This window comes from Castor canadensis, chromosome 13, assembly GCF_047511655.1.
Source record: "Castor canadensis chromosome 13, mCasCan1.hap1v2, whole genome shotgun sequence".
Lineage (NCBI taxonomy): Eukaryota > Metazoa > Chordata > Mammalia > Rodentia > Castoridae > Castor > Castor canadensis.
In genome coordinates, this window is record NC_133398.1 from 14,924,874 (window position 1) to 14,939,487 (window position 14,614).

At 38.4% G+C, this 14,614-nt stretch overlaps 1 protein-coding gene across 10 annotated transcripts in view; it reads left to right on the plus strand.

Moving 5' to 3' along the window:
• The window catches only part of Cdk5rap2 (CDK5 regulatory subunit associated protein 2), a 215,737-nt gene that overhangs the window by 55,570 nt on the left and 145,553 nt on the right, over positions 1-14,614 (plus strand). For all 10 annotated transcript variants that reach the window (XM_074051141.1, XM_074051145.1, XM_074051151.1 and 7 more), the window contains exon 12: positions 11,376-11,594. In XM_074051141.1, the coding sequence (XP_073907242.1) occupies positions 11,376-11,594 (219 nt within the window). The remainder of the gene's footprint in view (positions 1-11,375; positions 11,595-14,614) is intronic.

A 14,614-nucleotide genomic window follows, 5' to 3' on the forward strand; every position in this document is an offset into this window, starting at 1 on the left:
ATGAACTGCCAAAGTTCCATCATCAAAATAAGCCCATATTGCTTAAAGCTCTCCTCCCAATGTTGCTTTTGTGGCAAAGTAGAAGTTAGACATTAAATCTTATTTAAGACTGATTGATTGCTAAGATTCATATCTTGTGCCTTATCTTTGTTTTGCAGAACTTTGGTTCACAATAAGAATAATTAAAATAATTTGGTTTAAATCATGGGATACTAGGATCATGGACAAATTTCTGCTTTTGGGATCTTAGGCTTGCCTCCTCCCACTGTTTTGATGATGGTTGATGAAATTGAGTTGAGATACATTTTATACTTTTTTTTTTGCTTATAAAATAACAAGTTTTATAAGCAAAATTCTTAGGAAAACCTCCTTTGCTTAAGAATGTTGACAGTTGATAACCAGAGAGACCAGATATCCATATATGTTATAATATTTTACTTATTATGTTGGCCTTGAAGGAAAGACAGCAGTCTTGTAAATTTAAATGTTACCCAGATTTGTCACATACATTTATTAATTCAGTGACTTTTAGTCCTAGTCAAAAGACTAGAGGAATGATGTTTGAGGTTTTGTAGTGCAGTGTTGGCTGGGTTTCTTATCTTGCATTCCACAGAGATAGGAACTGTGTGTCAGATTGACTGTTTGGAGAACCTTCACTGAATCCTCATCCAAGAAGGAAGTGTGTTTGTGAACTTTGCAGAGAGTTTGCAGCAGAATTCATACTCATGTTGTTTCCAAAACCTGTGTGCTTTCTACTGTGTGTGTGTGACTGTACATAATATGTTTATATTGGCTATTTCATCTGAGGTATACATAGTTTGAATGTTGCACTGACTTGTACATGTATTTCTTTCATATATTGGGACCTTTGGGGATATCACATGATTTGAACTAATGGCAGCATGAATAAAAAAACCAGAGGTCACAGTGTCAACATCAAGCTTGACACTGAAGCAACAGGAAGTGATATTTCAACTCTAGTAGTGTTTGTCAAAGTTCAGAAGCACAGAGACATGGCTTCTTATCACAAGCGTGATTCTATGCAGGTTAAATGAGTATGGTGCTCCTCCATACCTATTTAAAATTATTTGCAGGTTTGCAATGGCACCCCCCTCTAGCTATAAAAGTAAAAATACACATTGTAGGAAATATATGAAATATTTATTTATTTATTTATTTATTTATTTTTTTCATTTTTCTTTTATTATTCATATGTGCATACAAGGCTTGGTTCATTTCTCCCCCCTGCCCCCACCCCCTCCCTTACCACCCACTCCACCCCCTCCCGCTCCCCCCCTCAATACCCAGCAGAAACTATTTTGCCCTTATCTCTAATTTTGTTGTAGAGAGAGTATAAGCAATAATAGGAAGGAACAAGGGGTTTTGCTGGTTGAGATAAGGATAGCTATACAGGGCATTGACTCACATTGATTTCCTGTGTGTGGGTGTTACCTTCTAGGTTAATTCTTTTTGATCTAACCTTTTCTCTAGTTCCTGGTCCCCTTTTCCTATTGGCCTCAGTTGCTTTAAGGTATCTGCTTTAGTTTCTCTGCGTTAAGGGCAACAAATGCTAGCTAGTTTTTTAGGTGTCTTACCTATCCTCACCCCTCCCTTGTGTGCTCTCGCTTTTATCATGTGCTCATAGTCCAATCCCCTTGTTGTGTTTGCCCTTGATCTAATGTCCACATATGAGGGAGAACATATGATTTTTGGTCTTTTGAGCCAGGCTAACCTCACTCAGAATGATGTTCTCCAATTCCATCCATTTACCAGCGAATGATAACATTTCGTTCTTCTTCATGGCTGCACAAAATTCCATTGTGTATAGATACCACATTTTCTTAATCCATTCGTCAGTGGTGGGGCATCTTGGCTGTTTCCATAACTTGGCTATTGTGAATAGTGCCGCAATAAACATGGATGTGCAGGTGCCTCTGGAGTAACAGTCTTTTGGGTATATCCCCAAGAGTGGTATTGCTGGATCAAATGGTAGATCGATGTCCATCTTTTTAAGTAGCCTCCAAATTTTTTTCCAGAGTGGTTGTACTAGTCTACATTCCCACCAACAGTGTAAAAGGGTTCCTTTTTCCCCACATCCTCGCCAACACCTGTTGTTGGTGGTGTTGCTGATGATGGCTATTCTAACAGGGGTGAGGTGGAATCTTAGTGTGGTTTTAATTTGCATTTCCTTTATTGCTAGAGATGGTGAGCATTTTTTCATGTGTTTTCTGGCCATTTGAATTTCTTCTTTTGAGAAAGTTCTGTTTAGTTCACATGCCCATTTCTTTATTGGTTCATTAGTTTTGGGAGAATTTAGTTTTTTAAGTTCCCTGTATATTCTGGTTATCAGTCCTTTGTCTGATGTATAATTGGCAAATATTTTCTCCCACTCTGTGGGTGTTCTCTTCAGTTTAGAGACCATTTCTTTTGATGAACAGAAGCTTTTTAGTTTTATGAGGTCCCATTTATCTATGCTATCTCTTAGTTGCTGTGCTGCTGGGGTTTCATTGAGAAAGTTTTTACCTATACCTACTAACTCCAGAGTATTTCCTACTCTTTCTTGTATCAACTTAAGAGTTTGGGGTCTGATATTAAGATCCTTGATCCATTTTGAGTTAATCTTGGTATAGGGTGATATACATGGATCTAGTTTCAGTTTTTTGCAGACTGCTAACCAGTTTTCCCAGCAGTTTTTGTTGAAGAGGCTGCTATTTCTCCATCGTATATTTTTAGCTCCTTTGTCAAAGATAAGTTGCTGATAGTTGTGTGGCTTCATATCTGGATCCTCTATTCTGTTCCACTGGTCTTCATGTCTGTTTTTGTGCCAGTACCATGCTGTTTTTATTGTTATTGCTTTGTAATATAGTTTGAAGTCAGGTATTGTGATACCTCCTGCATTGTTCTTTTGACTGAGTATTGCCTTGGCTATTCGTGGCCTCTTGTGTTTCCATATAAATTTCACAGTAGATTTTTCAATCTCTTTAATGAATGTCATTGGAATTTTGATGGGAATTGCATTAAACATGTAGATTACTTTGGGGAGTATGGACATTTTTACTATGTTGATTCTACCAATCCATGAGCATGGGAGATCTCTCCACTTTCTATAGTCTTCCTCAATCTCTTTCTTCAGAAGTGTATAGTTTTCCTTGTAGAGGTCTTTCACATCTTTTGTTAGGTTTACACCTAGGTATTTGATTTTTTTTGAGGCTATTGTAAATGGAATTGTTTTCATACATTCTTTTTCCGTTTGCTCATTGTTAGTGTATAGAAATGCTAATGATTTTTCTATGTTGATTTTATATCCTGCTACCTTGCTATAGCTATTGATGATGTCTAGAAGCTTCTGAGTAGAGTTTTTTGGGTCTTTAAGGTATAGGATCATGTCGTCTGCAAATAGGGATATTTTGACAGTTTCTTTACCTATTTGTATTCCTTTTATTCCTTCTTCTTGCCTAATTGCTCTGGCTAGGAATTCCAGTACTATGTTGAATAGGAGTGGAGATAGTGGGCATCCTTGTCTGGTTCCTGATTTTAGAGGGAACGGTTTTAATTTTTCTCCGTTAAGTATAATGCTGGCTGTAGGTTTGTCATATATAGCTTTTATAATGTTGAGGAACTTTCCTTCTATTCCTAGTTTTCTTAGAGCTTTTATCATGAAATGATGTTGGATCTTATCAAAGGCTTTTTCTGCGTCTATTGAGATGATCAAGTGGTTTTTGTCTTTGCTTCTGTTAATGTGGTTTATTACGTTTATTGATTTTCGTATGTTGAACCACCCCTGCATCCCTGGGATGAAGCCTACCTGGTCGTGGTGGATAATCTTTTTGATGTGTTGCTGAATTCGGTTTGCCATTATTTTGTTGAGGATTTTTGCATCAATGTTCATTAAGGAGATTGGCCTATAGTTCTCCTTTTTGGAGGTGTCTTTGCCTGGTTTTGGGATAAGTGTAATAGTGGCTTCATAAAATGTGTTTGGCAGTTTTCCTTCCCTTTCTATTTCATGGAACAGTTTAAGGAGGGTTGGTATCAGTTCTTCTTTAAAGGTCTGATAGAATTCAGCAGAGAATCCATCAGGTCCTGGACTTTTCTTTTTGGGGAGACTCTTGATTGCTGCTTCAATTTCATTTTGTGTTATAGGTCTATTCAGGTGATTAATTTCCTCTTGGTTCAGTTTTGGATGATCATATGTATCTAGAAATCTGTCCATTTCTTTTAGATTTTCAAATTTATTTGAATATAGGTTCTCAAAGTAGTCTCTGATGATTTCCTGGATTTCCATGGTGTTTGTTGTTATCTCCCCTTTTGCATTCCTGATTCTACTAATTTGGGTTTTTTCTCTCCTCATTTTAGTCAGGTTTGCCAGGGGTCTATCGATCTTGTTTATTTTTTCAAAGAACCAACTTTTTGTTTCATTAATTCTTTGTATGGTTTTTTTGGTTTCTATTTCGTTGATTTCAGCTCTTATTTTTATTATTTCTCTCCTTCTATTTGTTTTGGGATTTGCTTGTTCTTGTTTTTCTAGGAGTTTGAGATGTATCATTAGGTCATTGATTTGTGATCTTTCAATCTTTTTAATATATGCACTCATGGCTATAAACTTTCCTCTCAAGACTGCCTTAGCTGTGTCCCATAGGTTCCGGTAGGTTGTGTTTTCATTTTCATTGACTTCTAGGAACTTTTTAATTTCCTCTTTTATTGCATCGATGATCCATTCTTCATTAAGTAATGAGTTATTTAGTTTCCAGCTGTTTGCATGTTTTTTGTCTTTACTTTTGTTGTTGAGTTCTACTTTTACTGCATTGTGGTCAGATAGTATGCACGGTATTATTTCTATTTTCTTATATTTGCTGAGGCTTGCTTTGTGCCCTAGGATATGATCTATTTTGGAGAAGGTTCCATGGGCTGCTGAGAAGAATGTATATTGTGTAGAGGTTGGATGAAATGTTCTATAGACATCTACTAGGTCCACTTGATCTATTGCATATTTTAGATCTTGGATTTCTTTATTGAGTTTTTGTTTGGATGACCTATCTATTGATGATAATGGAGTGTTAAAGTCTCCCACAACCACTGTGTTGGCGTTTATATATGCTTTTAGGTCTTTTAGGGTATGTTTGATGAAATTGGGTGCGTTGACATTGGGTGCGTACAGATTGATGATTATTATTTCCTTTTGGTCTATTTCCCCTTTTATTAGTATGGAATGTCCTTCTTTGTCTCGTTTGATCAATGTAGGTTTGAAGTCTACTTTGTCAGAGATAAGTATTGCTACTCCTGCTTGTTTTCGGGGGCCATTAGCTTGGTAAATCTTCTTCCAGCCTTTCATCCTAAGCATATGCTTATTTCTGTCGGTGAGATGAGTCTCCTGTAAGCAACAAATTGTTGGATCTTCTTTTTTAATCCATTTTGTCAAACGGTGTCTTTTGATGGGTGAATTAAGTCCATTGACATTAAGTGTTAGTACTGATAGGTATGTGGTGATTCCTGCCATTTAGTTATCTTAGTTGTTTGAAGGTTTGATTGTGTGTACCTAACTTGATGTTACTCTCTACTGTCTTGCTTTTTCTTATCCTGTGGTTTGGTGCTGCCTGCCTTTTCATGGTTAAGTTGGGTGTCACTTTCTGTGTGCAGGATCCCTTGCAGAATCTTTTGTAATGGTGGCTTTGTGGTCACATATTGTTTTAGTTTCTGCTTATCATGGAAGACTTTTATTGCTCCATCTATTTTGAATGATAGCTTTGCTGGGTAGAGTATCCTGGGGTTGAAGTTATTTTCATTCAGTGCCCGGAAGATCTCACCCCACGCTCTTCTTGCTTTTAATGTTTCTGTTGAGAAGTCTGCTGTGATTTTGATGGGTTTACCTTTGTATGTTACTTGTTTTTTCTCTCTTGCAGCCTTCAATATTCTTTCCTTAGTTTCTGAACTTGTTGTTTTAATGATGATATGTCGTGGAGTAGTTCTATTTTGATCTGGTCTGTTTGGTGTCCTGGAGGCCTCTTGCATTTGTATGGGAATATCTTTCTCTAGATTTGGGAAATTTTCCGTTATTATTTTGTTGAATATATTACGCATTCCCTTCGCTTGCACCTCTTCTCCTTCTTCGATGCCCATGATTCTCAAGTTTGGTCTTTTGATGGAGTCGGTGAGTTCTTGCATTTTCTTTTCACAGGTCTTGAGTTGTTTAATTAATAGTTCTTCGGTTTTTCCTTTAATTACCATTTCATCTTCAAGTTCTGAGATTCTGTCTTCTGTTTGTTCTATTCTGCTGGATTGGCTTTCCGTTTTGTTTTGCAGTTCTGTTTCGTTCTTTTTTCTGAGGTTTTCCATATCCTGGCTGTTTTCTTCTTTATTGTTGTCTATTTTTGTCCTGAGTTCATTTATCCATTTATTCATCATATTCTCTGTTTCACTTTGGTGTTTATACAGTGCTTCTATGGTTTCCTTTATTTCTTCTTTTGCTTTTTCAAATTCTCTATTTTTATTGTCTTGGAATTTCTTGAGTGTCTCCTGTACATTTTGGTTGACCCTATCCAGTATCATCTCTATAAAATTCTCATTGAGTACTTGTAGTATGTCTTCTTTTAAATTATTCTTGTAGGCTTCATTGGGTCCTTTGGCATAGTTTATCTTCATTTTGTTGGAGTCTGGCTCTGAGTTTCTGTTCTCTTCATTCCCCTCTGGTTCCTGTACTAATTTTTTGCTGTGGGGAAACTGGTTTCCTTGTTTTTTCTGTCTTCCTGTCATTGTCGTTGGTGTTGTTACTGTCCCTGTACTGTGTGTAATTAAGTATTTTCTAGCTTGTAATAATAACAATGGTAATATTGAGAATGGAAGAGTGAGCTGAGATGGAAAGCAAGAAGTTAAAGAAAAGGGGAAAACAAATACACAGACAAGAGGGAGAAAGCAGAACAAGGTATCAGACAAGAGAGTTTCAAAGGTATAAACAGGGAGTGTTAGTGTACTAATCGACAGTAAGCTGAACAGACAATAGAGAGACAGAGAGAGGATTGAAAATCAAAGATAAAAAAAATAAAAAATAAGTATATGAAAGTAATATCTATTTATAAAAATGAATTAAAATAAAATGGAAAATAGGAAATTAAAAAAAAAAAAAAAACCAAAAAACTTCCAAGTTTATATGCAATGCAATTTCAGTCTTAATAATTTGGATGTCCGTCTTAATCTCCAGTCCTGGAGTTGGTGCCTCAGATGTTGTTCTGTAGTTGTCTCCTCAAAGGGGATGCATAAAGTAGAACAAAACTACACTCACACACACACACACACACACACACTCACACACACACAGAAGAAAAAATAAAAAAAAAAAAGAAGCCCCACCAAGTGTCCCCAGTTCAAATGCAATAGTTTCAGTAAGTTTTTCGGCTTGCAGGTGTAATTCGGTTGTTCTCTCATCAAAGGTAGGGAGAAAAAGAAAAAAAAGCGTCTGGAGGCAGTTCTGAGAGTGGTATCTGCAACTGTGGCTCGCCTGCCTGCTGCTCTCTGCCTGTAGCTGGTGGCATTATTTATGCAGATCTCTGGGGTGAGCTTAGCACTCACCTGGTCCCACAGGCTTTGTTTGCTCAGAGTTCTCCTGTGCGGGGGAGGGGGGCCTCTGCTACAGGCTTTTCCCTTTCCAAGCACTGGGAAAGGCGACACTGCCCCGCGTTGTCAGGCCTGCGTGTTTATTTACAGTTCACGTGGGAAGTGGGTCTTCCCTCCTCTCACAAGCGTCCCCGCTCCTGGTTGCTGGCGCGCCCCGCTCCCGCCAGAGCCTCTCCTGCCCGCCCGGCTCGTTTCTTTACAGTCCCGGGAAGGATTCCCTTCCCCCAATCTTCAGCGCTCAGGGCGCCCCACCCTCTTTCCAGCGTGTCCTAACTGTTCTTATTGCTTAGTACTCAGTTTCTCTTTTTTTCCCCGGGTGGAGGTCAGTCTGTCCAGGGGGCTATGCTGCTCTGGCCCAGGCTTGTCTGTGGGGGAACCGCGGTACCGCGAAGCTCACCTGGTCCGCGTCTTCCCAAGCCGTATGGGCGCCGGCCACTGGCGGCCCCGGGGCCTCCTCGGTTCTCCGTTTAACGTGAGGTGGAGATTCTCTGCGCCGGCTGGAGATGTGGAGGAGTCAAAGTTATGCCTTTTCTCGGTGATTATGCCTGCAAAGTGTGTCTCCAGCGTCTCTCCAAGATTTCACTATAGGAGGGTCGCTTTCTGCTTCCTACCTCTAGCCGCCATCTTGGAATCTCTCTGAAATATTTAAAGTAGTAGAAAAAGGTTGATAGGAATCACCAATAGGCTCACTTCTAAATATGTTCATTATTAACACCATGATTCTTTTATGCATATTTATATGAATGTGCATATAAAACTTTAAAACGTTAAATGGAATCATCATATATATTTTTATTTTAATTTTTTTTTAAGACATGAGGTCTTGCTATGTTGTCCAAGGTAGCCTGGAACTCCTGAGCTCAAGTGATCCTACTGCTTTGGGCTCCTGAGTAGCTGGGGTCTCAGACATGTGCTACTGCATGTGGCCATCATGTTTTTTGTTCTGTAACCTTTTCTTTGTCTAACATTCTTGCCATGGCAGTACTAAATCTTTTTGTCTTTTCTTAGACTTTTTGAGATAATTGTTGATTCATATGTAGTAGATTTCTATGTATTCTTTACTCAGTTCTTCAAAGATAACATCTTCTCCCAAATCATGCAGCTAAAACTGTGTTCTTGAACTCAGGGCTTTCTGACTCTTTATTAAAACTCATCTTATTTTTACAGTGGGCAACAATGGTTTTTAGTATTATATTTTGCCTTCCGTTTCTGATCACATTCTGATTGGTCAAATATTTGCCAGTTGGGCATTACTCAGAAAAAGCCATCTAGGGAAGTTTTTCAAAGGGCCACTTATGGAAAATTTAATATGGAAAGTGTTTTATGAAGTGAATAGAATCTGTGCATTGGAATTCTTTGAGCTTGGAATTTTTAAGAGGCTCTGCCATCGTTAGTTATGTGATAATCCTGCAGAACTTTCACCACTTGATAAAACTGTTAATAACCATGTTTAACAAGCCCCTAACTGATGCTCCTGTCTCTGACTTCCTCCAGATTCACTCTCCTTGTTTTCATTCTTGCTGGCTTATTGGTGTTAATTGGAATCTTTACTGCTGAGGGCAAGGCAGTGCAGTGCTGTGGGAAGAACATAGGCTGTGAGTCATTTGAATCCCAGATTTCATCATGGGGGGTTTGTTGACAGTCTATTCATTTAGCAGTTCTGAGGCTCAGTTAATGAGCATGATAATGAGTACTTTTTGGGTATTAGAAATAGAGATATAATGTGTGTGGAAGTGCTTAGTTTAACTTCTCTTGTATAATCCATGCTTAACAAAAGGGTAGGTATAAATATTGTTCAAAATAAGCATTTCCCAATCATTGTTGACCTTTTGTTTGTTGAGTTTATTTCAGTACTGCCATAGATAATAAAAAAATTGGTCTTGTGATTAGGTTTCCTACTTCTTTTCATTTTATTTTAAAAGAAACAAAACTAAAAGCTTTCATAAACTGATGTTGGAATTTGAATGGTGTCCCCCCTCATTTCATGTTTCTGTGTTCTAAATAGCAGTTAGGAAGCAGAGGGCTAGGTGTCTGGGCTTTAGGTGACTGGAGAACAGAGAGAAGCCCCCACGTCAGCTGTGGCTGTAGTGAACAACTTGGTTAACAACCTGAACAACTAAGACCCATCTGGAGATGGGGGTGGAGATGGATTTCATGAAAGGCCAAGAAACTGGGGCCTTTCTTCAGCTGGGATTTTATCTTTGACAACTCAACTGTCATTCATTTTTGAATTCTTAATCTTGATTCTCAGTCTAATTGAAAGAGTAGCCATACAAATCTTTTTTTTTTTTTCGTGATTAGAAATATTACATATACTTCAAATCGTCTTTTAGAAAGAGCACCTGCCTAGCAAGTGCAGGGCCCTGAATTCAGACTCAGTACTACTTTAAAACAAACAAAAAACTAGAAGAAAAAGAATGAAATCTGGAAGTCATCTAACACCAATATCACCATATATTTTTTTTAACATCATTTACAATTTGGTCTTTTGTTTTCATATAACATTGTAATTTAGAAATATTACTATGTTATTAAGTCTTTATAAATACAGTTTTATGTTTTCACTGTATATCATATACTTTATTTTGTGCTATTATTATATTACTGCATATTTAGGTTGCTTTTTTATTGTTATAAGTAATTCTAGATGAATGTCTTTGTACATAAAGTATCCTACTATATTTTGTATTCTTCTGAGATTGAATCGTCAGAGTGGAATAGCTGGGATGAGTGAACATGCTTATAGTACACACATACACTTGATACATATTGCCTGTCTATAGAGGATTATATTAATTTACATTCTTCCCAACGTATTTCCTGGGTTCTAGGTGCTTGGCTAGTTAGTTCCTAAAGAGTGAATATGAATCAAACCATTTCACAAGCTCTCCAGCACTAAGTATTCTTTTTAAAACAATCTTACTTTGATAACTGAGAACTTGTTTTAATTTTCTCTTTTTGATTCTTGATGGTTTAGAGTGTTTTTTCATATGCTTGATGGTCACGTATGTATTTTCTCAGGTGAATTGTGTGTTAATGAAATAAAGATGTTCTTGACACCTTTAGCTTGTGGACTTTACTGAAGCCATACCCTTTCAAGGAAGCCTTTGAACTACTATCATTTCACTCCTTTCTTTTGAGGCGTCTCAGAGTTTGAGCCATCCTAACATATGTGAACATTGTTGGCGCTTGTATCCAGTGCTGCTTTTCAAATGAAGTTCTTCATTTTCTACTTTTTTTTCTTTGCAATATTAGGAGTAACCCAGGGCACAATAGTTAAGCACTCTACTACTGAGCTACACTCCCAGCCCATTTTTTTTTTAGGGCTGGGGATCAATCTAGGGCCTCCTGCAACTAGGCAAGCCCTGTTTTCTACCTTTTTAATGTGACCTACTTGTTTTTTTAGACACTAAAAATAACATGCCCACTTATCTTAGATCATTTGAAAATACAGAGAAATGAAGAAAAAAATAAGCTACATTCCCACCCCACTGAAGTCAGTTACTCTTAATGTTTTGTACTTTTCGCTCTGGTGATTTAAAAAAAAAATACTTATTTTACACTACTGTGGGCTTTCCACCCTTCATAACAGCAGCATAACAAACATTTTCCTGTGTTACTTTAGAGCTTTCTATTCCTTGTGCTTGAATGTTGTTTATGTTAATCTTTTTCTTTTCCTCTTCCCTCCCCCACCAAGGTGACAAAACAGTCTTCTGGGTGTGTTTACTGAGGTGGGAAAATCAGCTCTGCCCACCTCCCTTCTCTTGTAGGAGTCTGAAGACTATCAGGCTGCTCTGACAGAAAAGGAAGCCCAGTTGGCCAAGTTGCAGTCAGAGAACCTCACCAAGACCACAGAGAACAACAGGCTGCGGAGGAACATTAAGAAGGTGACCCAGGAGCTGAGCGACCTGCAGCAGGAGAAGGAGCGGCTGGAGAGGGACCTGGAGGAAGCCTATCGGGAGGGGAGCAAAGGAGCCCGTAGCACCCATGTGAGTGTGCAGGCCCTTCTGACTTTGGCGGGGCAGGGGACATGTGATCACTTCTGTTCAAGGAGATACTCTGTTCAGAAAACTTAGAAAAAGCTAAAGAACGCATTTCACTCATTGTCACCTCGCCTAGAAATGGCCAGTCTTAACTAGTTGACCTTTCAGTCCTTTTATCTTCTTCCCCTTTCCCCTCTCTCTCACTCACTTTTCATATCAAGTTGAAAATAGTTTTGTATATTGCTTTATTTACGTAGTTTTATTGTTGGGTGTGTTGCTGTGTCATGAATGCTCTTCAGAAACGTTGTTTTGGTATCAGTATACTCCATCCCTTAGATGCTCTGTAATTTAACTAGCCTGTTATTATGTAGCATTGGATTTTTTCAATTTTTTTTTTTTTTTGCCTTGAGCCAGTGCTGCAGCAAATATCATTTTAAAGTTAGGTGGAATAGCTCACTACTGTAATCCTAGCTGCTTGGGAGGCAGAGATTGGGAGGATCTCAATTCCAGACCTGCTCGGGCAAAAAAGCTAGCAAGATTATCTCCACCAATATGTTGGGTATGGTGGTATATGCCTGTTATCCCAGCTCTGTGCAGGCATAGGTAGGTCGTCCAGAAGGCATAGGTAGGAGGGCTGCTGCCTGAGGCTAGCCCTGAAGGCAAAAACTGGGGGCACCCTATTACACAGACGTGCTATTTGAAAAATAACCTAGAGCAAAAGGTATACTTGTGGCTGAAGAGCCAAGTGCAAGGCCTGGAATTCAAACCCCAGTACCGCCCAACAGAAAACATCATTGTACATAAATATTTATCAATACACTGATTATTTTTATAGAGGTTTAATTACTGAGTCAGAAAGTGTGAATATTTTAAAGGCTATCTTATAGCCATACTCAATTGTTCTTCAAAAAGATTGTACAGGTTTCTCTCTGTGATCTTTTTTATTTATTTATTTGTTTGTTTATTTATTTATTTATTTATGGTAGTACTGGAGTTTGAACTTCAGGGATTTGTGTTTGCAAAGCAGGCGCTGTACCACTTGAGCCATACCTGCAGCCCCCACTGTGATCTTTTTTAAGATTCTACTCTATTCAGCATTGGGTATTAGCATTTAAAAAATTCTCTCTAAATTTGGTGCACTTATTAAATTTCAATTACATCTAAATTTAAGCACTCAGCATCTTTTAATTTAATCCCTGCCGAGAGTCACATCCAGATACATGGCCTTGGTGTAATCAGGTAGGATAGGGTCTGAGTGGTCATTGACACTAGGTTAATAAATTACCTGTTTTGCAGCCTTTTGGTGGGCTATCATTAGAGTAGAGGGCTCAAAAAAGAGCCCGTAGGAACCATTGGGTTGTTCTCTGGGGGCTGTTGTTAGCAGTGATGCCAGGATCTGTAGGTTGTGATATCAATGTTAGCACTGAAGAGAAAATTGATGTATAAATGTTTGTGTACTTTAATAACATTTTTAATATTAAGAGAGCAGTAATGAAATTTAGAGAAATAAGAAAACGTCAGCTACAGTTCTACAACCATAGCAAAGGAACTCTTTCTGTTTTCGGTATTTCCCCCTACTTCAGGTATGCTTGGGCTCTTTGTCAAATTGTAGGCTAAATGCTACTCATTATGTTTTGCTCACTCACTCTGTCATAGGCACCTTCCATGTGGTGAAGGCTCCAGAAAGGTTGAATGGTGTACTGATAGCTTTGTGTGATTACTTAGTGATTTCCTCCATTTCCTCCTTTCTTGGGTATTTTGTCTGTTTAAATAATGCCACAATGAACATCTTTGAGCATAAAGACATTTCCTCTTGAGATTACTGGGTCATATAGTGCACATATTTTATATTGGTTATTTATGCTGCTGGATTACTAGTCCAAACGGCAGCCCAATTATGCTGCCACCAGCAGTATAGGAGCATACCAACTTGTTGCCTGCTGTTAGAAGATCCATTTCCTTTATTTGTGCAGTGTTCCTGAGTTACCAGTGTATCTGTTTTAGATGCTGATGGAAATGCTTAGGCATGACTTCTCAAGTCATGCCTTTACTTTTCTATGGGAGATGAAATGTTACACATGACAAACAGTAAAGCTCTTTAACATCTTGAGCTGAAGAATGTAACTTATGTACTCAATGCAAAAGATCAGCAGGATGGAGCAGTCAGGGAAGCCTGCCAGAAGGAGGTGAGATGAATGAAAAGAGCAAGATTGGAGTTGTGTGTCTTTATGGATGAGGTAAAGAGAAACCTGGTCAGAGGGTCCTTTTATGGAATTGTGTTTTTTCATGGTTCAACTAATATCCTTTACTGTTGGATAACATTTTTTTTTAAGTTTAAAATAATCCTCTTCCCCCACTGCCATTATAAAAAAATGTTCTATAAAATTTGGTTGTTGGGGTGAAGGAAATACATACAATTATATAACTTATTCTTGGTAAGACTTTGATATCTCTATATAACATTACATTGACTGGACATGCTGTAATGTACTTATGTATCCCAGTATTGTCAGACATTGTTAGTTCCTTAATGCACCTCATTCATGTAAATCTTGGTGCTTCTAAAAGAATTTTGGGCTGCTGTTCATAAAAAGATGCATCCTACCTCACATCATAAGGAGGTTAAATATTTGGCAAAGAGTGGAACAGGGTACTATGATGGTGGGAGGGAGGGATTGGAACGAAGTGTCCTGTGGGTAGAACTTTCTTGCAAGTGGCAGAGACCTTGTCTGAACTAACTTTGGCAACATGGAAATTGACCACCTTGTGTAACAGCTGCTGGGAAGACCTTTTCCCGCATCTGCTAACTACAGTTCCAAGAACTTGGATACCTCATTGTCAGACCTGCTGGGATCACATCTTCCCAGTTTATTGTAGAAGGGGAGAGAGGCTCGAACTCTCTACTGCCCCACTGTCTTCCTGTCAGGATGGTCAGAGAGTGAGTCACTGAGGAGCCCAGCTTGGGTCACATGCTGACCTGCTTTGGCAGGAGTGTGTACACCCATGTGTGTTTGTACCATTATTGG